Source organism: Lagopus muta, chromosome 2, assembly GCF_023343835.1.
Source record: "Lagopus muta isolate bLagMut1 chromosome 2, bLagMut1 primary, whole genome shotgun sequence".
Classification (NCBI taxonomy): domain Eukaryota; kingdom Metazoa; phylum Chordata; class Aves; order Galliformes; family Phasianidae; genus Lagopus; species Lagopus muta.
The window spans coordinates 4,578,405-4,606,006 of NC_064434.1; the positions used below are offsets into that span (position 1 = coordinate 4,578,405).

At 41.6% G+C, this 27,602-nt stretch overlaps 2 protein-coding genes across 4 annotated transcripts in view; both read right to left on the reverse strand.

Moving 5' to 3' along the window:
- MSRA (methionine sulfoxide reductase A) overlaps nucleotides 1-20,942 on the reverse strand; it is a 267,633-nt gene extending 246,691 nt beyond the window's left edge. Inside the window, exon 1 of one of the 3 annotated variants that reach the window (XM_048937484.1) lies at nucleotides 20,745-20,942. In XM_048937484.1, the coding sequence (XP_048793441.1) occupies nucleotides 20,745-20,871 (127 nt within the window). In that variant the 5' untranslated portion in view covers nucleotides 20,872-20,942. Of the gene's footprint in view, nucleotides 1-3,380; nucleotides 3,447-10,705; nucleotides 10,834-20,744 lie in introns of those variants that run through there. The other 2 variants (XM_048937486.1, XM_048937481.1) reach the window with 2 other exon arrangements.
- HMBOX1 (homeobox containing 1) overlaps nucleotides 1-27,602 on the reverse strand; it is a 728,731-nt gene that overhangs the window by 369,874 nt on the left and 331,255 nt on the right. The gene's annotated exons all lie outside the window — the stretch shown is intronic.

Here is a 27,602-nt window from a genome sequence, read left to right on the forward strand (position 1 = left end):
TCTTTTATTTTCCTTTCAAGGGTGTATCTCAACCTCAGCAGAGCTTGCAGTGTAAAGGCAGTAGTACTGTCATATTAGGAGATGTCCACACTGCAAAAATTTGACATATCGATCTATAGCTCAAGGAAAGCCAATTGATCTCTAAGTATCACTCATAGTCTCCCTTTAATAGATCAGGTTTTGCCCTGGCATAGCAGGAAGTTCCTCTCCTGTATCAAACACTCAACAAGATTTAAGCCTTTTTATGTCTTCATAAGGTTTTAAATCAAAGCAGAACCAGAAAGGAAAAGTTAACCTTACTTACAATAAGAGAAAAAGAATCTAATTAAAAGAAATCATAGCCTTGCAGGAAACAGGGCGAGTTCTGTTTGGCCTTGGCCAACTTACAAGAAGGACTGGGTGACTTAGCAAAGCTGAACAAGTGAATTTCTGTCAAGATCTCTAATTCCCCTGCGATGGAAAGGACATCCAAACTGGGTCTACATTTAAAACCCAATATCTCCATTACTTTCAAGAGAAAATGCACAGTGGACAATTCACTTTCATTTTATTCTCCTAGCTGCAACAAACGGCAACTCCATGGACATAAGAGAATCATAGAACGCACAATCTAAAATTCTCTCAAGTTGGAAGAGAAAATCATAGAATCATAGAATCATAGAATCACTAAGGTTGGAAAAGACCTAAAAGATCACCCAGTCCAACCGTTCACCTATTCCCGATAGCTCCTACTAAACCATGTCCCTCAACACAACATCCAGCCTTTCCTTGAACACCAAGAGAACACAGTACACCCTAGAAAAAGCAAAGACCACCACAGCTTTCAGCTGCAGTGGGTGAAGAGGCCCTGTTTGCATCTCCTTTGATGCAGACATTTTTACAGTTCCATAGCATCAGCTGAATATGGAAAAAGTGCTATAACAACTTCTAAAAACGGGCACAGACCAAAGATAATTCAGCCAGAGGAAAACAACCAGCAAAACATCGATGTCTACAACTGGCAAGGAGAAAAGCTTCCATCATCTCTACAGTCTGGAGATGATTTCTACAATATTATCAGGATCAATCAGGCCTTCAACTGTTGTGGATTATGACGCATCTATACAACCACTGTGAGAAGAACAGACAAAAAAAATTACAATGCTAAGAATTAGTACTTCAGTCTCCTCATTTATTGTCCTTGTTTCTTCTATTCTTAACCTTGAAACTGGGTATGCAAAATAATGCATTGTGGGGGAGCAAACAGCTGTATAATTGCTGACACGTAAATGGAAGGCTTGAAATAAAGTAAGCTGTCTTATTAAGTGTTTGACTTCACTGAAAGTTAAACATCTATACTTCAGATACCTCAGTAAGAACTACTTGCCTAACGTTGCTCTCCTGGTCAGTAGAGTCACATTACCTATTTGACAGCTTTCTGTATCACCTAGAGCTGATTTCTTCCCATTGGGTGTAACAGGGACTTAACTCACATGTTTATTTAACAACTACATGGGGCAAAAGATTTTTTTCACTAAAAATATCCGTTGTGGAGATAAAGCCTGTAGGCCTATACCTTCAGCTAAATAAAGGAGTGGGATTCTACCAAAGTTGATACTGCTACACTAGTTTGGATCTTAAGAGCATACATAGCTCATGCACGTGCAGTGCTGGACAAATTTAATTAAAATGAAAAAACTATTTATTTTCATTAACTATACATTTATATTTAGTTATAGTCAGGTATAGATGATAAGAAAAAAAGAGCAAACCACAGCCTTCTTGGTGTTTCTCAGATAGTCTTCCACCTTGGACACTCATGGACTTCCATATAAAATATGAGGAATGCACTCCTGGCTTTATCTATATGGCTGTGGACTAAGCGAGATCTGAAGGAAGACATGCTATGGACACACGTGGTAATTAAAATGATGACTCCCAGCCATAAAGAGAGAAAACATCTTGTTATGTGCTGTACTACCAAATAGGCAATTATTCAGGACTAACAGTAAGTGGAAAGAATCCTAAAATACACAGAGCTCTGGTCAAGAATACTGGGCGTAGAATGTAAGAGCACCGCATCAATAGCAGATTTTGGAGTCCTACCAAATATTGAGGCAGTCCTCACCATTCTCCATGGACCCAGGCATTGCTGCAGCGCGTGTGTACTTTAACATTTGCATTGTTCCCCTACAGCCATATTTAGGGAAGATCTGGAGTCACATTGGGCAACTGCCCCCCTTCCCTGTCCTATAAACACGCGGGTTCACAGCAAGCGCTCAATTAAAGTCCCTTACAAATGTATCCAGTGTGTCAAAAATAGGTGACAAATATACACAAGAACAGTCCCACAGATGGGAATTTTGTTTGAAACTAGTAAAAACATCAGTAAACTTTGATTTGTGTATATAATAATACTTAAGGCAGATCAGACACAGGCCCTTATTTGATGCAGGCCCCTTACAGCATCAAGCACAATGCTGCCGTGTGAAATAATACCATGCCTTCATAATTCAAGAGGAATCAAATTAAACCCTACACCTTCACACTTAAATGTCACCTTATTTTAATTTCTTTTTAATTTCTTACTTTTAATTTTAATTTTTCATTTTAATTCCTAACTTTTGTACTTCTAGCTGTACAACTCATTACTAAATATTTATTAATGAATCATTAAGAATTTGTCAAGTTACGATCCTTAACCAATAATTAAGGATCATAAATGAACAGTGATAATGAGTAAGCTAATTAAATATTCAGAAAACTCCAAGTTAAGATCGTTCCTAAGACACACAAATATGACAAATCACATCAAATCTCACTCACAAAGTAATGCAATCAACACTCTAAAACCAACAATGTGACTGTAATTCAGATTGCATCTGTCAAATAGTAATATTTCACCAAAATAATATTTAGATGTACTTTTTAAAAGGAAAAGGTTCAGCAGATAGAAAAAAAATACTTCCCTCGTTACGTAGGCCAAAAGAAATACAGAGGATTTACTCACTACACGTTTCGAAGATAAATACCTTCAAAATCGTAGTATCTGTTTTCAAAATAGCTTCAGTGTCAGTGCACATTCAAGTACTCACACAAATATCGTTTTAAACGCACTGCAGGGACCCACATGTTGTTCAGGTTAAAAACCTGAGAAATGACTTAAATGTACAGAAGTACAGGAGACAAATACGGTTCTTCTAATAGTCAGACTTTTCCCACTTAGCAGCACTGTGATGTTTTCTATTGTTTCCTGACTTTTAATAAGGACGTCTATCACAGTTGTTTTCCTCAAATGTAGTTGCTCTGAACACTGTATGTAGTCTTGAAGCGTGTGCTTTGTCTAAAAGATATATACACATAGAAAAATTATTACAAAGTAGGTACACAGACCAACTTACTGTATTACGCTGAGTGCAGACTTGCACCCGTTGCAGCTCCACTTTGCCCATCACATCACACGTTAATGTTGTACAGGAATGGACAGCACGCAATCTAGTCCCACAGAAAGCAAACCTGAACTCTCACCAACTGCAGAATTAATTTGCATCTATACTGGGATACCCAGCTTAGCAATTATCTGTGGAACACAACTTTTAAACCATTTAGAAAGACACGATTGATATTTTTGTAAGCCAAACAGGTCACTTAATTGAGACACTTTCTTCAAAACCTCACTAACAAACCATTCCGAAAGGCTTCAGTAAAACGCATGGTAATCACAACAGCAGCTTAACCACTATTTATAACTAGAGTATATAACTAGAGTATCTCTCACAAGGCTCACTGATGTAGGAAAAATCTGACACATCCTGTTATAAAACCAATTTAATATTAAGGAAGTCAAGTTCCTTCCCATAATCAAAAAGGCCAGTTATTTCTAGTAGCCTAGTAATCAGAACCCCACGATGTGCAGTTAAAAGGAAAACACATCTGTTAACATGCTTTTCAGTCACGTTGTTTCTTACTTCCCCTGAGCACAGAAGAATCAAGGAAACGTGTGATTTCTGACATGCTGCAGAAGTACATCTCACAGGCTGAACAATCTAATTCTTTAAGGATAGCGTGTTACTTACTCTAAGTGAAGGCGATCCATAACAAGCTATGCCTTACAGTTACTCTGAAATAACAGCGCTGACTGTCAGAGCAGGAGGAGTATAATCCAACCACATCCAGGCCTAATAGGCAGGATACCAGCGTTTGTTCCTAGGAAATCAGAAATAAGGTACCTGTCTCACTGACAATCCAGGCACCCTTGGAGAAAACCAACAATGGATTTTCAGGTCCTTAATTTTATTGAAATCAAAAGACATCCACGCTTCAGTCGTCACAGATCTTTTTAATCCACGTATGGGGAAAAAAAAAAAAAAAAAAAAAGCAAGCAGATTTTTCCACAATTTACAGCAAACAAGTACTGTTACTACAAACTGGAGTTCCTATATCCAGCGTCATCAGTTCAAACCCAGCTCCGTCATCTCCGAACATCCCTCCCTTGGCAAAAGTCAATATTCCCCCACCTCTGATTTCCTCCAGCAGAAGAAAATGCGGCAGTTTCACACGCTGTCTCCTAAGACTCATTGGAAGAGATATCTGAGAGCAGTAACAAAACAGCCAGGCTCTCATTTCTTTTACAGCTCTTCAGGCACAGTCTGGGCGTCTTCTTGCCCTGCTGGTCTTCACTGCTGGCACTGATAGCTGTGAGATGGAGCTGGGGCAGCACGGAGCAGCAAAACAAACAGCACTGCTTTAAGCACATACTCACTTTCGCATGAAGACGTCCCAACTTTCTCTCTACTCTTACTCCAGCGCCGAGTCAGATGGAAGCTTTAAGGACGTTCCGTTAAAAGTTGCATCTGCAGCACGTATGAGAGAAACGTTGAAATTCCCATTCTGAACACGTTCCGGCAGAGGTCAGATTTGGTTTTAAAGCACATTTGTGTCGACAAAAACTTTTTTTGTTACCGCAAAAAGGAAAAAAAAAACAAAACAAAACAAATTCTCCCTCTAGATTTCGGCATTGCCTCTGTATTCTTCCAAGTTATTTGGCTCCCTTACAGTTTACTCAGACACGCACACCAAAAAAGAAAAAAAAAAAATCAAATATCGTATTTCACACATGTAATCAGACATTGTAGAGGCTTCATTAAAGAAGTCTTATTTCTCTCACCACTGCCAACCGAGCATCATTTTACGTGCCACCACTTTCGGACAACCCAAGAGACTTAAAAAGCCAGCTAAGTTTGAAAACCAAAAAAAAAAAAAAAAGTTGTGAGTTTCTCTGTACCCCAGGACGGTTTTCTTTCCTGAAGCTCAAGCCGAGGAAGCAGACAAAAGAAGCTGATTTGACTGCGCCGTGCCAAGTCTTGCCTTTTTTTTCTTCCCTCGGCTCGCTCGCTCCCGCGCTCGCTCGCTCCCCGCATGGCAAGCTTCCCAAGCAGTCTTGGCGGAGCTCCAGCCTGTGCCAGGCTGTCGGAGTCCTTGTTTCCAAAAGATGCTCTTTGCAAATCAATTAATAGATTTAAAAACAGGAAGCTGCGGGTCAGGAACCAAATCTTGGCACCAACAGCCGTTGCCTCTGCCAAATCGGCTTATAGATCGCGTGGTTTCCTACCTTTCGTGAGGGATGTAAGGATTTTGCTCCCTGATCGTGGAGCTCTGGAAGCCATTCAGTGCTCACAGCGATAAGAAATCTGTTCTCTAAAAATGTCCGCATGCGACGCAGGAACAACCTGCAGTAAATTCTTGGGAAGGCGGCTGTACGGTAATTCTATTAAGTACCAAATACTCCTTAAAATAGTATGTTTTCTTCCTCTCCTCCGGAGAATCATGGGAAGGTGCCAGGAGTAGGAGATGTATAGATTTGAATTAAGATCACATTCCAAAGTCATGCACGTGTTTAACTTTCTAAACTCCAGTCTGAAAACCAACTGTTCTTGTAAATTCCAATTTATTAACAATCAGCTGAAAACTGATACTAAAGCTCACCCTACCCAGAAAACATTGCAAGTGCTTAGCAAATTGCCCACAGAATGGCTTGGGTTGGAAGGGATCTCAAGGATCACGAAGCTCCAACCCCCTGCCACATGCAGGGCCACCAACCTCCACATTTCATAGCAGCCCAGGCTGCCCAGGGCCCCATCCAACCTGGCCTTGAACACCTCCAGGGTGGACGGGGCATCACAGCCTCTCTGGGCAGCTGTTCCACCACCTCACCACTCTCGTAGGAAAGAGCTTTGGCATCTGCAGATGCCAGTGATGTCACCATTTAATTCAAAAAGCACAAGTTCTGGTAGCATTCAAAAGAGGAACCGTTCAGCCGTAACCAACAGTTTTCATTCCAAAACTTCAGAACTGCATTCAGTATATTTGAAATGGCTAAAATGTATACACAGAGAATTATGGGGATAAACTTTCTTTATGTATAAGCTATTTGCCAAGGCAAAATGCCAAATTTTAAATATACGCATTTACATTAATAAGCACAAGAAATTACGCAGAAAATACGCTATTTTCCTAACCATGCATGTTTTGTAAGTTTATGGATACTAGTGTTCTGTTTGTTAAGGGTTCAGGATGGAGTTCTTGCTGTTCTGAAGCTCTATGTCATTCACGACCCAGCGATCCCCAGGGTCTGACTCAGGGCAAAAGCTTACTTAGCTCAGAAGGGAGAAAAGCATTCTGCCTCCAAACAAGTTAAATCAAAACAAATATCTACTTAAAGCCTGGGGAAGAAAAAAAAAAAAAAAAAAAAAAAGATAAACCACACTACCTTTCTAAGCAGAACAACATACAAGAGATTGTATGAAAAACATGAACATGAGCCAGCAGTGTGCTCTTGCAGTTTAGAAAGCAAATGGTGTCCTGGGCTCCATCAGCAGAGGGGTGGCCAGCAGGGATAGGGTTTGTCCCCCTCTACTCTGCCCTCATGAGGCCCCATCTGCTGTGCTGTGTTCAGGTCCGGAGCCCCCAGCACAAGAAAGACAGGGAGCTGTTGGAGAGGGTCCAGAGGAGCCACAGAGATGATCAGGGGGCTGGAGCACAAATGTATTCCCCAGCAGCCAAGTGCTTTACAGAAAAGGACAGCCTTACTAATATGATGAAGAGCCTCATTTTATCTCTCAGTACACACTGCTTCAAACACAATGGATCTCATTTACAGCAATGACTACCCTCTTTCTGTCTTACAGCATGTTTTCAAATGTGTAGTTTACTGGAACTCTCCTAATTCTCTCTTATCTCTTAAATACTCTGCAATTACATTTCTGCTCCACACCACCAGCACTGCTTGCAACTTGAAAGGTGTTACTGAGCGTGGTGCATCTTCCTCCTCTCAGCTGTCAAAATCTTTTGACATAATCCTTCTTCCTTTCCACAAATAAGCTTCCAACCCAAATCAATCTAGTGTTCCAGCTAATCTAATAGATAAGAAACTACAAACATTCACCACAACTTGTATTTGGGAAACATTTTCAATTTCTCTGTAACTCGAATTTAAAGAAGTCATTCTCTTACTCCCAGTTATCCTCACATTTCTTTGATGCCATTCTCTTACAAAGCACAAAATACAGAGAAAGCCAAATCCATAGTATCACTGAATCGCCTGGATTGGAAGGGACCTCAAAGATTATTCAGTTCCAATTCCACTGCTGTGATTTATTGGCCTGCCGTCCTTACCAAGCACTTGATCAAGCTGCCAGGGCTCCATCTAACTTTCTTAATCTTTCTTTAGAAATATCCAATGCTCCATCTCTAGAGCAAACCTGGCCATCATCATGCTGTCAGGCTTATGACAGCAGAACAGCACACAGCCTGGATTTTTCTTTGAGCATGGCAATGTAGGTGGTAGGTCCATGCCTTTATTCTTTCACAGTATCTTACCTATCCAGTGAATATTTCATACTGTGAACTGGGGGAAAAAATATATATTTATCTGGGTCTTGGCCATCATTCAATTCAAATTATTTATTCTGTTCTCACCTTCTCTCATAGCAATTAGTTCATTTAAAGTTCTACTTCCAGAAGCCTCCTGATGTTTCCTTGGTCTGCATTTTCTCAAAATACCTTCACCCAAGCACTCTTCCACTCAAGTGCACCCATGTCTCACAAAAACAAGACATCCAGCTACCTATACTAGTATATACATGCAGGCATGGAAGAAGAAACTCATTTCTTAACCTGCTACACATGCAAGTGACTGAATTCATTACAAGTGAAGAAAAGAAACGCAAGCATACCAGACTAACTACCAAGTTTTATGAGAAGAATTAATGTGAAGGAATTATTTACAAAAGCCAAACACATTGGCCTACATTTTCACATGAAACACAGTAAATGCATGCCCAAACACAGGTAATATAGACTACAAATGCTAACAAGTACGTGTACACATTAAGATACATCTATCCATTGAAAACTCTGAAGTGCTATTTAACAGTTCAGTGTTGGGTATGTTTATATTTCCCTCTTGGCCCTCCTTGGCAGGACATCTCTGTGCTATCAAACAGTGAAAGACAAGTAACACATTGTTCTGAACACCTGGTATGAAAACACTGCTCATAAGCAGCATGTGTGACATTACCCAAAACACTTTGCCCTTAGGAATAAATACATTCTTGAATTGGTCACGTCAGGGCTACCTCTGTTGGAACTTCTGCTATCATGTCCCTGTTATCATTAATAGGAATGTCTGTGACTGATAAGTAAAACCAATTCCTTTGAGAACAAGCCACAAGTTCTTTAGGTGTTTGATCTTGGAGCCAGATACTTTCTTGATTCATTATCAAATGGTGAAAGTGAATTCCATGACAGGAAAGAGTCTGTCTCTACCTGGGCCATTCTTACAGGGAGATAACAATGAACTGTCTAATGACTCTCTTTGCTCTTGGTTTTCATACACTGTTAATTAGCCCAACACTGGTGGAGCTCTAAGAACCCACAAGTGAATATAGCTATAACAGCAAGCAATATAAAAAAAGGGGAGCAGCAACAGATGCATGGTTGAAAAATTAAATGAAAACAACTATAGGAAGTGATCAACAACACCCTAAATATTTCAGCGTGGGAATACACTTCAACAAACTCACCTGTTGGCATGACATCCCAATCAGCAAGTACAAAACACACAGGTCAGCCTTCATTAGACATGCTCCTCTTCAGCCTTGTAGCCAGCTTTCTTCATGGAAAAATCAAACAGAATTTTGCTTTCCCACTTCCTTTGCCCAGTGCCACTCAGAACCTTTTAGATGTGCGCACTGCATCTATAAAGTTCTACAGGGAACTTCAAACATCGCTCGTACCCTTTACTGCTTAGAATTCCTATCAGAAATGTGTTTCCTCAGGAGAAAAAACAGATACTTACAAAAATCAAAATGTTAGGAACTCAGCTTCACAGGCATTTCTGACTGTCATTTAGAAAAGCGATTATAGCACGCAACATGAAAAATATATGCATAGCACTGCAGGTAGAAGCAGTTATTCATAATGGCATCCACTTATAGGTAACTTGGATATACTGAAAACAGACTTGCAATGAAGTGGATAGAAAGTCTCAGGAGCTACAGTGATTATGGAAAAGGATGCTCTGAAACAAAATCAAATTAATAAGGAAATTTGCCTAAAATATGGCCAAGTTACCCTCTTATAATCAGCCTACACTTAAAGAATAAGATCATATTCTTTGTTACGCACTGAGGAAGAGCTTTGTTGTAAAACTCAAGTACAAAGGGCTTTGTACTCAACATTCTTCTCAACAATTACGTTTTCCACAACCTACATGTTTTAAACAGCTCTACAGAGATTAGCATCATGACCTGCATCCAATAATCAGCCCTGAGAGAGTCATTTTTACTCATTTTCCACTTCTAAATTTGCACTGTACAACAGCAGTACGTAGGAACGCCTGTACACGTACATCCACACGTGTGAAATATGTATCTGATATCTCCCCCCCTCCCCTTCCCATTCAAAAAGCTTGCTTATAATTATTGTAAATTAAATTAAGAACTGAGTAGGTTTTAATTAGTATGTAAAGTGCTCCACACAAAGATGATTCCTTAGTGATGACTAAAGCAGAAACTTCATTGTTTCATTGCAAAAAGACTGCACAAAGTCTACACTTCACAAGGATTGGGGACACCTGTATCCTGCTGTTGGGCATTTTATGACTACAGGTGATGTCTTCCAAATCTCTCCCAACAGCCCAGCCATACTGGAACACTACAAAAAAGGAAGGTATAGTACCTACAGTCCAGATACTGCTTAATTTCTTGGTATAAAAATAGCCTGCAATGCATATGCTTTTTACTCAGAGTTTGAATCTGACTTATCTGAGTGGGATGGAATCCTACCTGCTGAGAGAGAACATCCTTCAAGTACTCTGAAAAGCAATTTAATGACAAAGAACAGCACAAGGGACCAAATTAAAATCACATAGCAGGGAACATAGGCAATCTGATAAGAAAACACATTTGCTAACCCACTCCATAGTGAGAAACAAGGTATAAAGTATGACCCCAAATCCTTACACTGCGCAACACCTTCAAACAGACACCACATGCAGTTGCTGACAATATCAAAAGGCACTGTTCAGGAGCAGAATGCTCCATTTCAAAGTGGACACAAACATGCAGATGAAGTCATTCTCAGATCCAGACCAGATCAACATCTCTATCTCACAGGTTAACTGTACACCCACAAATAAAGTTTGAACAACCTATTAGTCACTTACCAAGGACGCATACTGGCAGGAAGCATCTTGACATCAAGACGGGAGAGATCTCTGCAATAGAGCTAACTCCAAGAGATATCTCTACCCAAAGAGAAATCCTATCACACAGCCAACTGCTATGCCAAAGCACCCCAGGGGCTTTCAGGCCACTCACAACTTAAGGGATGAGGGCTGACTCAGTCACAGCTGTGCTGTGCATCAATTGCTTTTCAGCTGCTGACCCAGGTGTCTGCTATCAACTCTTTCAACCCCCAGTTTCGAACAGATTAGAGGTGGTTATAAGTCTTAGTCAGACCTTGATTGTTATCAGATCTTGGGTATAATGTCTAAGGCTAAGGAAGGAAGAGAAGAAAGCACAGAGTCAAAAGGCTCCTTCTCAGTCTCTTCTCTAAGCTTCTGTAACCAAAAAACCTCAGCATTTCTCATATATCTTGACTCTACATCCTCCCTATCTCCCCAGCCCTCATTTGGAGTTTCTCCTATAGTTTTATGTCCTTCTGCACCCAGTGCTCGATGTGAGGCCGCACAGTGGTGCATGCCAAAATACTGACCAACATTTTGGGGGCCTGCTCCTCCTTCGGGAGTGGATTGAATAACCTGAAGTAGCTACAGATGTGTACACGGGTTCTAGGCTGAATTTTTTAGGAGTTGAATGTTTGAGAAACCATAAAATATATTTCTGAGCCTGGAAGGAGGAAAAGATGAAGGAGGAATGTCAAACAGAAAGGGCTTTGAATTATTAGCAACATAATCCAGATTTTGCCATGATGTTCAGTAAAAGTAGACAGGCCAGCAGCATTACCAAAACAACAACCCATGCTTCCCTTGGAGAGCAAGCTGCAATACAGAAGCATTTCTCCTACCCAAAGACCAGAGCTGACTGCAGCGTGCAGGAAATAACTGTCATCCTTGAATGGAAATGTTTTCTGATTACAACTGCAGGTTGTGGCATGCTTTTGCTGCTGATCTTCAGTTTGCCATGACCATTTCCAATGTCTAATCAGAATGACCATCCTTTGCGGGATACTTCTGCTTTCTCACTGGGTTTCCAGCAGGGGTTAACAGCCAGTGTCTGAAGCACCAAATCTCCAGTTTAATATAATCCAGTTGGCCACAAGCCTCAATAGTAAGCAAGATTCTATCTTTGAAACTAAGACTCAATAACCTGCTCACCCAAGTGGATGAAATTCCACTAAGTACAATTCTGCCTATCTGCAGCAAGAAGGAGCTGTGAGCAATAAATAAGAAACTGCAATAAGCATAATTATATATTGCATGGGCTTTTATCTTATTTGAACTAAAGACTTATTTATGTGTATTATTCTAATTGAACCACAAATTTAAATGCAGGTTTCGTGTGTATCATAAAAATGTGCAAATATCAAAATGAGAGCAATATACAAATATATCCACACCACTGAAAGTCTACACATAATAAATAGAGTATTAGCGTGCAAAACGAAACAGAACCTATCACATAATTATAAGCCAAACATTCAGTGACTGTATCACCATATAATGATATTCTGGGGGAACTAAAGCTGCACTTCTGCTGTTACGTATGTGAGTAACTGAACTGTTGCTGTTTTCTGACTATGGAAATTCTTTTGTTACTGGAAATGTTGCAATATGAACCTTAGCTAAGAAAACCAAAGAAAAGTAGGAATAAAATCTTGACTCTTTGAACTGGCACATTATGAAGTGAATAGAAAGAGAAGACAGTTCTGACACAGGGCAAGAAAAAAATTAAGGCTTTATATTGAGTACCAACTACAGGTAGGTCATTAAATGACATTATGCCCTCAATTAAGTTTGTTTCTGGTGCTCTCTGAAAAAAAAAAAGAAAGAAAGAAAAGAAAAATGATGCACACAAACAAAATTCTCATTACCACATTTCTTTGTGGTAACTGCACTTTCTTACCCTGGAGTAAATGTAACACAACCTACCTTTTAATGAAACCAGACAGATGACTTAGCATTCAGTGCACAGCAAAGGCATTCGTAGACAGTTACCTGGAGTAGTTTTTATGCTATAAATCCACACCAGGCTTACACTGAGCTAATCTGTTCATGTAACCATAACATAAATCATGAGCAGGTCTGGTTTGAATGAGTGTCCACATGAGTTACCCTTTAAGAATGTCATATATAACACAGCTCAACTGTGTTCAAAAGTATGATTATATCTTCTAAAAGCAACCTATTTTGTGGGCAGATATTAAAATAGCTTTACTCTTTGACAGAATACAGGATGAGGAGGCATTGTGACCAGCGTCTCTTTTCTTTCCTCAAAGAAGTAACAGTAAACCAAAGAAGTAACAGAAAGAGAGATGCTCAATGGCTAGAAAACACAACAACTAAAGAGATAAAAAAAACAATTAAGAATTGTTTCAAACTTAAAACATTTTAAACAGTCAACACAGTCAATTGCTGGAAAAGTCTTTCAAATGGAAGACTGGGACAGAAGTGCCTGTGATTTGTGTGCTGTCCCTGCAGGTGCCCAGAACAAGGCCGGATGGAGCCCTGGCAACCTGAGGTAGTGAGTGGTATCCCTGTCTATGGCACAGGGGCTGGAACTGGTTGGACTTTAAGGTCCCTTCCACCCCAAGTCATTCTTTGATTATTTTATTTAAAAAGTAACAGAATTACACAACTGAAATACAAGTCAGTGGGCCCACAGAATGCCACACACCACTCGCTTGTCCAGGCCTGCAGAGGCAGGGCTCACACCAGCACTGATGTAACTAACACACACCTCCATCACTGGATGCTCCCCTTGCATCCCATGGATGAAAGAGGCATTTCAAGTCTAAATGCCTTCTGACATTCATCACGTGATGAATTAAGCACATAGACTGCACCAGAGTCAATGAACCCAACAGTCCCTCCCAGTGCTCCACCCCAGCTCTGTACTCAATACAAAGTAAAGCCCAAACAAAGGCATTTCCACCTTTCACTCCTCTCTGATGTGGTAAGTGAAGCCCCAGTGGGCAGCCTAATCCCATGTACCTTCCTGTGATATGCACCGAGCAATGCAAATCACATCTGTGCACATCCTGTGCAATCCAGGTCACAACCCAAATTACTAGCCATTATTTTAGCAACGTCTACTTGTAGGTGAACAGCAGCAACAACCCATCATTTAAAACCTACATGTGCTAACATTCCCATATCTGCTTAGCGTCTCAGCTCACAAGGTTTGAAATAGTGGCACAGAAGCATGTCAGAAAAGCGAGACAATTCTCACAACCCCCCTTTTTTCTGGGTTGAAATTACAACATAATGTCAGGTCAATGGCATTCATGCAGAAACCATACTGCAGATAGAACGACCACAATTAGCCAAAGGAGTTCAATGTATCCCAGATTTCACACAAAATAATATGAAATATTCTCTAGTGAAAAAAAATAACCCATGTAAATACAAGCCTTGAGCTTCCCACCGCTTTATTTAGCAATGCAGATTTGGCAAGTTTATACATCATGTCCCTTTTCAAAACCGCAGCAACAAGAAGCTACTGAACCCAGCATACCTCTTCCTGCAAATAATTATCCTCTTTATTATGCAACTTTGAATGAATTTTCAGAGCAGCATCCATGCCTAATCCTTTGGATAAAGTACCCCTGGATTCATTTTCCATACCAGAGAGGGAAATTATGGTATCAGCAAGAGGAGTCTCCTTCAAGCCCTATTTCCATTCAAGAGGCTGCCAGTTGGGTGAAGTTTCTGCCATTTAGGTAATTCCGTTTCCCAGCAACCTGTGCTGTTGCCAGAGAAACCCCGGGGATCCTTCCCACGTGCCAGCCCTATCACAGTCCTGGGGGTGCAGCCTGGTGCATCGTGCCGCCGCGCATCCCGCTGTGAGAGGCATGCTAAGTAGTCAGCGAGGTGCTCCAGGGACTCAGCCAGGCATTTTTTCATTATTATTTCTTTTTTTTTTTTTTTTTCTTTTTGAGAGGGCTTAGTGATGAGTGACGTGGCCCTTTATGCTGCAGTGTAGTTAGAGGTGATAAGGGAGCACTGGGTTTTTTCATCGGAACCATTTTACCTTGGGAGCAGCGTTCGACAGCCGGATGTGCAGCTCTACAAACGCACTTCTTGTATGCTTCTAAGCTATCAAGCTCCGTGCGTGCATACTAACTTCTTTTTGTTGTTGTTTTCCAGCTGTCAAGAGCAAAAGGCACATTGCAAACAACAAAAAAATCCCTTCAGACTGCCTTAACCTTTGCAACACCTTCCAAAATGCAAATGTAATCGGTGGCTAAAAAGTAATTCCTGCTTTTCAAATGACAGTACAATATTTATAGTTGTACACTTGGCCTGCAAACAAGCTGTTTAGTGTTTAGATATAAATGCTCAACAAAGAGAAAAAAACAAACAAACAAACAAAGAGAGAGCAAGAGTAAAAGCCATAGCATGTTATTACAGACAGGATTTCCAAACAAATTCGTCTCACACCAACCTGTAAAGATGTGGAAATCCAAATTTCTGTCTTTCAGAGTCACAGTGGTTTGGGTTGGAAGGCACCTTTAAGATCACCCAGTTCCAACACCTGCTATAAGCAGGGACACCTCCCCCCAGACCAGATTGCTCACAACCCATCCAGCCTGGCCTTGAAATAGTAAGTAGACACTGAGATGGCAAACAGACATTGGAAATGAGGTACTTTCCTAAAGAAACATACTCTGTTTTACATCTTTTCTGATTTAAATCTCCCCATACCCCGTGAAATCGTAATGAAATTTAATAATTTATGGAAATGGATGGCTTGAGCGTATTTGAGGCAAAGACCGTTTCTTAGAATGAAGGAATAAGTAATTAACCCTTCTGAATTAGAAAGGTAAATTGAAATTTGAGGAATGCTAGAGCACTGATATGATATTACTATTCAACATGCTCCTGTACTGCACTTAATTGAAGTCATACCTCATTTTTTCAACCCACATTCCATGCAAACTTAAATAAAATGGCTAACCCATTGATTCTTTATCTATCTATCTGATGGAGTGCTTTACTCTATCAGGTAAAGTGCTCAAAACTTAACAAAGCTACTCTCAAACCTCCAGAGAAACTACATTTCCCTTGTAAACTCTGTTCTGAGGCACAGTCCCACTCAACAATCTCTATTTTAGACCTTCTGTACAGCAATATTAAATTCATGCCCACAAGGTTTCAGATTTGCCCATGCTTAATGAACTTTTTCACTTCATGGAAGGAAATAATATCTAATGTTTTTCGCTTTCTTCCTTATCTTTATTGAAAAGCAGCTTGGAAAACACTACACTTACATTTTAGTTCACAATTCCATTGCAGAACCTTGTGTGTCAGACACAACTCAGTAAGCTGTCAGAACATCAGGGGAAATCTATTTAAAACTTCTCAAGGTAACACCGCATACATATTTAGGCACAGAATAAACATAAGGTGGCAGATTTTTCTGTAACGCTGGGCAGCACAAACAAGGCACAAAAACAAGGAGACTGCCATGATGTATTCATTGACCAATAGCGAGGAACAGTGCCCTGGTTTCAGCAGAGATGGGGAGGCACTGGAACAGGTTGCCCAAGGAGGCTGTGGATGCCCCATCCCTGCAGGCATTCAAGGCCAGGCTGGATGTGGCTCTGGGCAGCCTGGGCTGCTGGTTGGTGACCTGCACACAGCAGGGGGTTGGAACTGGATAAGCACTGTGGGCCTTTGCAACCCAGGCCATTCTGTGATTCTATGATTCTCTGATTCTCTGATTCTATGATAGATGTACGCTGCCATAAAGCACCAAATGCAGCATTAGAAATCAACTAAAGAGGTCCTAATGCGATGTATCATCTCGTTTAAACAACTCTTGTGAAATAAACTCCCTGTAAAAATGAAAAATACGTTATTCTTCATGCCCATAGGTTCCATTGAGGTGGAATCCAATCTGTCTGAATCCTCTGAAAAATATGTGCTACTTCCAGAGCCAGGGGACAGATGGGAAGAGCAAAGCAGTTCCCATCAAATGCGTGACCACGCTGTGCATAAATTAATGCAAAGAGACGTGTCTCTGAAGGAGGAGAAAGGGATCCCTGTTGTCAAACTTCAGTACATCCTCCAGGAAGTTTAGGAAAAAATGACCTATCTCTGTTCAGCCTGGGGAAAATTCAAACATCAAAGTTTTCCTCCTCTGTTTATATGGAACTCTGCATTTCAGCTTGTGCCTGTTGTCTCTTGTCCCTCCACGGGGAACTAGCAATGTCTTGCTGTTCCTTCTATACTCCCTCCCATCAGTTCTGTACAGACACTGAGACCCTCCTGAACACCATGTTCTAACCCAACTCAGCTTAGGCACAACCACCCTTTCTCTCAGAGATCACACATCTAACAACAGCAAAGCAAATAAAACTGCAATCTTACTGATCAATCTGAATACAGAGCTAATACAAAACAAAGAGGATGAGAGTAGAATCCAACCCTATGAAGACAGGATGAGGGAGCTGGGGTTGTTCAGCCTGGAGAAAAAAAGACTGCAGGGAGAACTCATTGCAGCCTTCCAGTACCTAAAAGGCAGCCTACAAACAGGAGGGGAATTGACTCTTTGAAAGGGAAGATAATGATAGGACAAGGAGAAATGGGTTTAAGTTGAAGGAGGGAAGGTTTAGGTTGGATGTCAGGGGGAAGTTCTTTCCTATGAGAGTGGTGAGGTGCTGGAACAGCTGCCCAGAGAGGCTGTGATGCCCCGTCCATCCCTGGAGGTGTTCAAGGCCAGGTTGGATGGAGCCCTGGGCAGCCTGGGCTGCTATGAAATGTGGAGGTTGGTGGCCCTGCATGTGGTGGGGGGTTGGAGATCCACGATCCTTGAGATCCCTTCCAACCGTGGCCATTCTGTGATTCCATGATATACAAACAGGAAAATACTGAGTAGGAACAGGACTGCAGGTGACACTAAAACTATCACTAACAAATTCCTATGTCACTACTGATAGCGACACGTCAAGGAAGATGATAACTAAGTGATGACAGTTTAAGAAAAAGAAACAAGAACAAATGAAGGACTGAAAAACATGCTTTCTGTTGACAGTTCACTTCATTTGCTTTATGTCTGATTAAGTCTTTGCTTCTTTAAAAGAGGTTAATGTGCAATTACCATCTAAGTATATTTCAGGGAAAGCTGAAAACACATACTGTCACACTTTTCACCTTGATGAAAAGAAAAGCCTGTAACAAGCAGCAATGGCTGGAAGTTCAAACACAGTTAGGAGATTCAAAATAGGCTGCATTTTAATGGAGGAAGTTATGAAACATTGGAAAAAATTGTGAAATTTTGCAGAGGGCTCTCTGTCAAAGGGCATTTTTAATCAGTGTTTTCTCTAAAGAGAACAAGCTGATTCAAGCAAGAATTAATTCATGGAAATGTTGTGCTCTTTTTTTATACGGAAGGTCAGACAGAAATTCGCAATGACCTCCTCCAAGTTTGCAATGATTACTCTATTAATCTAGAAATACATATATATATACACACAAATACAAGGGTTTTAATAGCTCTAAATAATTGTGAGACTGTCTACTCATGAGTTTTACCTTTACTGCTTCAGAAAAGTTAGCTCAGTACAGAGGTACACGCTGTGAGCTAAGCTATTTCCTGGCACTCATTGCAATCAGTGGGACAGACTTCTAATTAACAATATTCTGCTATCTGAGGAAAAACAACTAGAAGTATGTATGTGTATATATATATATATATATGTGTGTGTGTGTGTGTATATAATTACATAATGCCTCACACAGCTGGTTCCCTCTACATCACTGGGGCTCCTTGAATAGTGCTCCTACCACTGTCATAAATAAACAGCCAATTAAATATTGTAAGCAATATATATTCACATACTCACAAAAACAGCAAGATTTCAGCAACACTGCAACTAAAATTAATTCTGACAACGAGAGTTTTACTGGAAAGGTAAAAAGGAACAAATAGCATGTGATTTTACTACAGAACATGATATTGCATTACGTGATTATGTAGAGATCATATGAAAGAATTTTTAAATATGAATGCAGCAGCTCTCCTGCAAGGAAATTAACACATCACTCCCAGATTCTGGAAGTTGTTGAAAATCAGACAGATCTAACTGAATTACAGAAAGAGTAAGTGAAGCTTACTACAGTCTGCAATGTATTGAACTCACAGCAAGGTATTTCACCCAGCTTTCCCCGACTTCTGTAGACTGAGCCATTTGAATCACAAGCAACCACACACAGTCACATATTCCTATGGTCAGCATGTTACAAAGAAAAAGAAATGCAATGTAGCTAGATTAAATGTGACTTCCAAGATGTGCAGCTGGGTGCAATACAATTAACACGGTGCAGGAGGCTGCCCATGGAAGAATCACAGAATCATAGAATGGTTTGGGTTGGAAAGGACCTTTAAGATCATCAAGGACACCTCCTGCTAAACCAGCATCCCTCTAGACCAGAAAGAAAAATCTCATCTGGTGAAAACTCAACCCAGGACAAATCATGCTTGACCAGACAGGTTGCCTTTTGCAATTAAAGGACTGGCTATGCAGATTAGGGTAAAGCAGCAGGTGACATGTTGACTTTAGTAGGGCTTCTGAAACCATCTTTTACAGCATAAACATTTGGAAGCTGTGAAAGCACAGGCTGAAAGAACAGTCCACTTGACACTAAATGCATCAAAAACTGGCAGGATCACCAAAATCAAAAGGCAGTGATCAATAGCTTGATGTCTTGTCTGCAGCAGGTTACTCCAGGGGCTCGTGCTGGGGCCAATATCATTCAATATCTTAAACAAGAACATGAGTGATGTGACAGAAAACATGCTCAGCAAGTCTGAGAATGATGCTCAATTGAAGATGAGAGTGGGCATGTCAAACAGCAGATCTTCAGTACAAGGAGACCTTGAACGATTTCAGTCCTGTGTCAACAGAAACTTCATGAAGGTCAACAAGGAGAAGCACTGCTGCAAGACAAACTCTGCCCTGCTAGAAAGGATCTGGGATTGTACTGAGTGTCAGGTTAAAAAGAAAATAGTAATGTACACTCATTGCAAATACAGCAAACTGTGCAGCGGGCTGAGTTACAAGGTGCAGTGTTCTGCAATGACAATGGCCAAGATGGTCAGCAGCCTACAGCACACATTTCTGCAGGCAGAGGAAGAATTAAGGGTCAATCTTACAGTAGCTGAATAGGGTGTAAGAATGATAGCGAAACAAACCCCTCTCAGTAGCACCAGGCAGTACACTGGAAAGGGAAGCGGCCACTAACAGTGCCTTAAGAGGCTCACACTGGGTATTTCTAACCTAAACATCCCCTGTCTCAGAATAAAACCATTCCCCCTTGTCCTATCACTATTCACCCTCATGAACAGCTGTTCCTACTCCTGTTTATACACTCCCTTCAAATACTGGATCATCCCTCAGTGCCACATCCCCACGGCTCTGCAGCACCTCCAGGGACTGTGATCCCATCAGGACGGAACATCCCAGGGCATCAGCAATCCTGAGGAGAAATGTCTCCTCAGACATCCAACCTGAACCTGAACAACATGAGGACACTGTCTCTCATCCTAAACACACGCTGAGGCGTTTTGGTTCTGCTCTAATTGCTATTAAAATCGATGGCGGTCATTTTGCAATGCTTTCCATGCTAGGCTGCCTGACAGAAGGTAGGATTAGTTGCTTAATTCAAGGTTTCTACCTTATGTACTTAAAAGCTCACGTTTACTCAAACTGAAGGGAGAAATAGTCACTGAAGGAACTGCTTTTTCTAAGAACTTCCCATACATTTGGGTTAGATCCTTCACGCTACGCTTAGTTGATATTATTACGCCTTTTACAGAGCCCTCAGGATTCAAACACCGAGGAGGCTACCGCCATCTTCCCCCTCCCGCCCACCGCGCTGCGACCCACCCCGCCTGCGCCGCCACCTTCGTGCGCATGCGCGTCGGCGGAGGCGGGCAGAGCGAGGCCGCCGCGGGGCCCGGGGTTCGTTCTCCTCAGGGACGGGTGAGGGGGAGGGGGGCGGCCAGTGCGGTCCCTACCTGCCACCGCGACGCGCTGGCTCCTGCCGGGGAGCGCCTCTTCCTTCCGCGGTAGCCTGGAGGCCGATTCGCCCATCCTGAAGGTGGAGCTGCAGAGCCGGAGGAGGCGCCGTGGCGCCGTTAGCATCGCCCTCTGAGGGCGGGGAAGGGAGGCGAAGGGTGAGCGGCGCGCGGCGGCCGTTGGGACCGGCGGGCGGGAGGGCGGGAGGGCGTGAGGCGGCGAGGTGCGAGGCCCGCCCCCTGGCGAGCGGCCCTGCGTGCCCTGCGCTGCGCCGTGACGGCCCTTCGCTGGGGGTGTATCTGCGGTGCTTCGCCGCGCTTCCACCCGAAACCGGGCCTCCCCTCGGCTCAGCCTGCCGAGTTTTGTCTCTCGGAGCTCTCAGCGCCCGTGTTCTTGCACCCTCATACGCAGTTGTTTTCTTTTCGTCGTAGAACCGTAGGATAGTTTGAATTGGAAGGGACCCTTCAAGGCCATCTATCCCGTTCCCTGCACTGAACAGGGACACCCACAGCTCCATCAGTGCCCACAGCCCATCCAGCTTGACCTTGGCTGTCTGCAGGGATGGGGCACCGCTCTGTGCAGCCTGTGCCACTGGCAACCTGTGCCACTGCCTCACCACCCTTTATAGTAAGAAGTTCTTTTCCTTAAATCCAGTTTAAATCTCCCTTTTTTCAGTTTGGAACCATTTCCCCTTGTCCTATCACACCAGACTGTACTTCAAGACTGTCTCTCACTTTATAGAATCATAGAATGGCCTGGGTTGAAAAGAATCACAGTGATCACCTAGTTTCAACCCCCCTGCTATGTGCAGGGTTGTCCAACCACCAGACCAGGCTGAGCCCCCCTTGACTTAGTGGCCACACTACTTCCAATGCAGCCCAGGATACAATTGGCTTTCTGGGCTTCATATTCAGCTTGCCATCCACCAGTACAGCTCAGAGGGATTTTTACCTGTGTGACCCTCTCAGGGTATGTACACGACATATCGGTTCTCTGGCTTTCTGTCTGAGCCCCAAGTTGGGTATGAGAAGGTTGAGAAGGGCATAGACATTTATAAAAATGTGCTGCACGTTCTTTGTATGGTAATATGTTTTATAATGCTTTTTTTCCCCCCCAGACTCCACTGATCTTTGCAGCAGTCCACTATGTCATGTTTAGCCAACGCAACAGGACGAGGGGAAATGGCTTTAAACTGGAATAGGGTAGATTTAGAGAAGATATTAGGAAGAAATTATTTTCTTCACCCTCTGTGAGGGTGGTGAGACACTAGGACAGGTTGCACAGTGAGGCTATGGATGCCCCCTCCATGGAAGGACTCAAGGCCAGGCTGGATGGGGCTGGGCTAGAGAGAGGTGTCCCTGCCTATAGCAGTGGGTTGGAATTGGATGATCTTAGAGGTACCTTCCAACCCAAACCCTTCTGCGATTCTATGATGACTGGACAATTTATTTTTATGGTCTTTTCCAATCTGTATGATTCTATGCCAATCTTGCATGATTTCATGTTGGGTTTTTTATGTGTGTATAGAATATGTGCTAAGTAACAAATCTTCCAATACCAGTGTCTATGTGTATGTTTGCAATAAAAACACAGGAACAAGAAGTGAATGGATTTTCTTCCAGAAAATACCCATCATCTTTTAGGAAATAATACACATAACGCATATTTTGTATGCAGCAACAAGCAGTACGTTTCCTAAGGTGCAAGATGCAGAAGCTGGAACACTGATGTTTTGTTTTTCAGAGAATTGTTTGTAAAGTCATGGTCAGGAGAAGGGAAGTTTGTACGAAAATTGCTGACTGCATAGAAAGTTTGTGAACTAGACAGATGCCTTGCACTATGAATTTCAGAATAAGGGAAAAGATAATGCACAAATGTGAAGCAAAGACATTATAGGAAGGAAATGAGAGTGATTCAATGCAAAATTCATATGGAGGGTTGTAAAGAAGTTGGATTGTTGCCTGAATAGAAAAGAATATGATAAAATGACAGTCTAGTCTAAGGGGGGCCGGATAATTCCCTCAAAAATGTACTGTGTCAAAAGAATGAAGTGCCATTCACCTCCCAGTCAAACAAGAATGTGATGCTCTTAAGACACAGAATTTATTCAGCTTTATGAGATGTTGGATGTGGATATTTACAGCAATGCTGAGAATTCCTTGATGCTCCCAAAAGAATCTGGGGAAGCAGGAAATCCATGTTGCGGGAGCCAGGCTTCCTATAAAATTCATATCTCAAATGGGGACCTGAGAAATGAGCTGTCCCATCTCTATCTTCAGATTCACAGAATAACAGAATTGTAGGGGTTGCAAGGGAGTTCTGGAAATCATCTAGTCCAACTTAAGGCAGGTTTTCTATAGTTCCTGTACATGAAACAATATCCTGTTTGAGCACAAGTAGTCCCTTGTTTGCAGTCCATTTGGAGTTTTCTATATATTTCTATTCAGTTAGAATCATTGAGAAGTAGGACCTTAGGTGATATCCTAAAATCTGCAGTGGCTTAAAGAAAATCCATTAAAGAAGTAAACGTAGAGATGCATATGATGGATAACTGTGATATTTCAATGGTATACATTTCAAAAAATTGGAAATGTTTGGTGAAAAACTGAATTCCATTTAAAACATATTCTCTTATTTATAGCATCACCTACACTGATGATTCCCAACTCTTAGAAGCCACTAAAAATGATGACATCCACTGGACTGGTAGCAAATAATTCTACTCCATTTTTTTCCATTTCTGCATGTATTTCTATACTCACTTCACTCTCTGCCAAGGACGTGCATCTAAAAAAAATTCAGTGGTTAATGTTTTGATGGACAGCAGTGCAGTTTTTACTGTAAGAGTTAATGTGTCTGTCGATGAAACTGTGAATGCCCAACCTGAATCTTTTACTGTGAGCACTCCTGCCGCCTCGTTGTGAGTGGTTCCATTTTCATTGCCATCTTCCTTGCATGAATCGAGGTCAATCAGAGGTGAAGGACAGAAAAACAGACTTCTGTTTGGGCAATTCAGTCTGCAGATGAAGTGGCTGAGACCTTTCAGGGCCCTTACGCTCTCTGAAAAGCCAGCATCCCCTCTGCTCAGTGTTCCCAGTGGCCTTCCATGCTGTATATGCTGCCTGCATGTATTTAAATTATGTCTCTTAAATCAGAGGTGTTCTTTGTTACAAGAAAAACTGCTTTGTCACCCATTGCATTCAGCTGCTTCATTTGTGAAGCTGACAGCAGCAGAGCAGGGCGCTAAAGGATTGACACTGAGACTCCAAAACAGTGGTTAGAGCAGTGACAGATAGCAGGGCTGCTGAAGCATTTCGATTACAGCTATTAAGGGCAGGAAACAGTCTTTCATTCTGTGTTTGTATGGCACTTCACACACTGTGTTCCTGCTTCGGAGCTGGATCCTAAGTATTAAATAGTAATAAGCCATGATGCCACTTAACAAATAAAAACTGCTGGTTTACAGAAGTTCTTAATGCTTCTTCCCTCTGTGGAAACAGAATACTTTTTTAATTTGTTAAATCTCCTTTATATTTCAGGAAAGTGTGAACTATCCCCTTTTCTCATTCTAGAGGCTGAGATGGAAGAGTCTAAAAATGACACCGTAGATTTTTAAAGTTTTCATACCAAGAATTTGCCTGTCTGAGCAAGCAGCAGAACCCAATTATCTTTGTACTGATAATATACTGCGCTTCATGTTGAAATGTGGACTTCGTATCTGGCAACGCATGAATTAAGAAGTATATCAGAAAAAAAATCCCACTGAAGTGCCTGCCTGTTGCTTGGATTCCCATTTAATAATCACGGTATTCCTAGTGCAACCATTTTACAGTGTGTGCTGAAGACCTTCAGGAAATCAGTGTGAAGAAGAAAGGTGCAAAGGAGAAAACAGGAGGAAAGGGAATATGAACTTACTGTGTCCTTCTAGGCAGAGCTATACACAGATTCCCAGTCATTCCATTTTTTAGGAATGGGTCAAAATACAGTTGACATTTACTGTATATAATCCTTGCCATTAGAGCAGGATTTGCTCACCTTTTTGGATAATTGTTGTTCCATTGTAGCAAAATTTGCTGTGTTTTGCAACCAGTGAAGCCCCTGTGACTATCTTCCCCTACCCCTCCACCCCCCTACTGAGTATCTCATGGTAGTAACGCTGTACAGCCAGGTTTCTGTTGCAGTGTGTATCTTCTGGAAGAGCACTGTTTCGGTTTTTGTTTTTTGATTTTATAACGTGTAGCAATAGAGGATCCCCGGGCTTTGGTGGTTTATTCAGTGCTTACTTGCTGTTAGAAACACGCACTTTATTTTTAGTTCGGCTTCATTGGAATCATAGCTTATCTTTCCTTGCATGAAGAGATTTCTTGTTTTCTAATTCTGCAAGTATTGTCATTGCCCTTCTTTGAACCCTCTCCAGGTTTTTAGTTGACATATTTCCTTATTTAATAATTTATTTCATTACCCAATCTGATGGAGATATGAATAATTAGTGCAGTGTTCTGGTACTGGTCACAACAAAGCAACTACAGATCTTATATGGTTTCCTGATTCCTGCAAGGTTTTGTGTTCATACATCCAAGGGCAGTCAGTGATAACCTTGCAGCCCTGCAAGGCTACTGGCCAAGGTCTCGTCAGGAATTTATTACCAATGTATAGAAATACATGGATTATGGCAAATATATAGGAAACTATGTTCTATGTCTTTCCTTGGCCTCCTTTAAATTAATAGGATGGTCTTGTACCAATTTCTAATAGTCTTTGTTACTACCACTTGTGCAGTTTTTGGGTCAGCTGCTAGCACTTGGAAATTACTGTCTATATTCCTCTCTATAGTTGTTAGAAATGTCAAATAATGGAGCTCAGAACTGAAGCCTATGTGACACTGCTGTAAACATGCCAACCCTGTGAAGATTGCCTCACTGCAGTCACATTTTGTGGCTAGTTAGGTAACGAGATCTCTGAAAATAACATATTTTCATCAGGACAAACCTGCTGCTTCCCCACTTTTAGCAAAGAGACATGAACTGCTTCTCAGGAGATTTTTCAATCAAGGGAGCTAGAGATTTTAAGTACCACAATTCTTTTTGGAAGCAACAGACATGAATTCCCGTACCAACAGCTGTATCTGTTACCCAGATGGACAGTGAAGATGATAATACAGTAAAGCAATCTGCATGGAACACTTTCTAGAGAGAGGAGGGAAGATTAATCAGTCATTCACGTGCCTTCCATTTGTGATCTAGATGAGAGTTTGGATACAGATTAAGCTACATAATTTACACTAAAAATGGAACTGACGTGGAAGAGCCATCAGCATTGTACCTCAGAGTAGTGCGGTGATTTGGGATTTACAGAAGAGCATAAAAAACAAGGGACAATTCAATAGAGTACTGTGCATGCCAGGGAGAAGGCAAAAATGCAGGATACCAGCAGTGTGCTTACACAGGTTGTTCTTTGTTTTTTCCATTTCACCATGGCATTTATGTAAAAAAGCTAATGAAGCAAGTATGCTATCAGCAAGTTTTCCTTCCTATCAGAGCGCATAAGCATTGGTTCCCTCTCAGTGAAGGTTCAGGATGCATCTTTACAGCTGATCCCAATATGTTCAAACAAGCCAGGGTGATGCAGACGAGCATTTTGGGGTCTGTCCATCAATGTTTCTACGTGAATCAGCCTTAGAGCTCTCCCAATAACCAGGAGTTAGCAGCTGGCCAGTTTACAGATGTCTTCTTGGGTGGTGTGGCTTCTCTCAGCTCTATAAATGTGCTGGGCTTAAAAGCAGTTACCAGCAGCTGAGGCTCAGCCCTGGGGTTTTTTTAATCATAATTTCCAGCTGTGGTACAAAGTACTCTGTAGGTCAATTCCACTTTCTAGTCTGAGAGGACAAATTACTCAGTACGTTCAGTGGCCTGTGCTGCACCATCAGTTTAGATTTCAATATGGGTTTCACCAGAAACCATCATGATAATGGCACTTCCCTTGGTGAAATTATATTGTTGATGCATTTTTCAATGAATATCCTCTGCATCTTTCACCTTGGAGTTTCTGTGTTTCTGTCCCCTTCAATGCTGGTTATGCAGAATGCTCTTCATGGATAGAAATAAAGTGGGGCAGATGAGAACAGGAAAAAAAAAGCTTTGGGTGTATCTGATATCACCCAACCTTAGATCTGGCATCTCATCCAAACTGAGCTTCTAAGCATCATCCATACCAAAGGAAGATCAATCTCCAGAACATAATTAATCCCTTCTTAAAATAGCATAGGAAAGCAGATAGGCTGGACTCAAGTTTATTTCTTCTAGTTCACAGCAGAAGGTGCTCTTCTGAATAGCTTGAAACAGATATCTTCTGATAACCAGAATTAGATATGGGTTTTTTCCCTCTATTTCCCTAGAAAAAATTGCAGAATTTTGCAGTAAAATGTTTTCTTATTTTATGCATTGACTTCCCATTAAAAAAAAAAAAAAACTGTTTTAGCACAGTATGCTTCATATCCCCCATTGCAATGACTGTCTTTCATTCTGCACTGCAAATTTTCCTTGTTGATCTCATAGCTCTCCAGAACTTCCTTCCCTCCTAAGGTATTTTCTTCCTGAACCACAAATCTGATCTATTTGTCTCCTGTAAGTTCTTCCAAGACATAGAAAAGTCTTAAGTCTGCTCACATAAATCCGTGCAAGTGCCTAAGGTGTATTGAGGTCTTCTGTTTGTTTAAAGTAGCCATAGTGAAGAAGCCACAGAGTGCTAACTTGCAGCCTGTCCCTCTACTTCAGAGTAACCTTGCACGAGGGCAGCTGCTGTGTTACAGCTGCCGTGTGATCTGCCTTGCAAATGCGGACAAATGGTGTATAACTGGA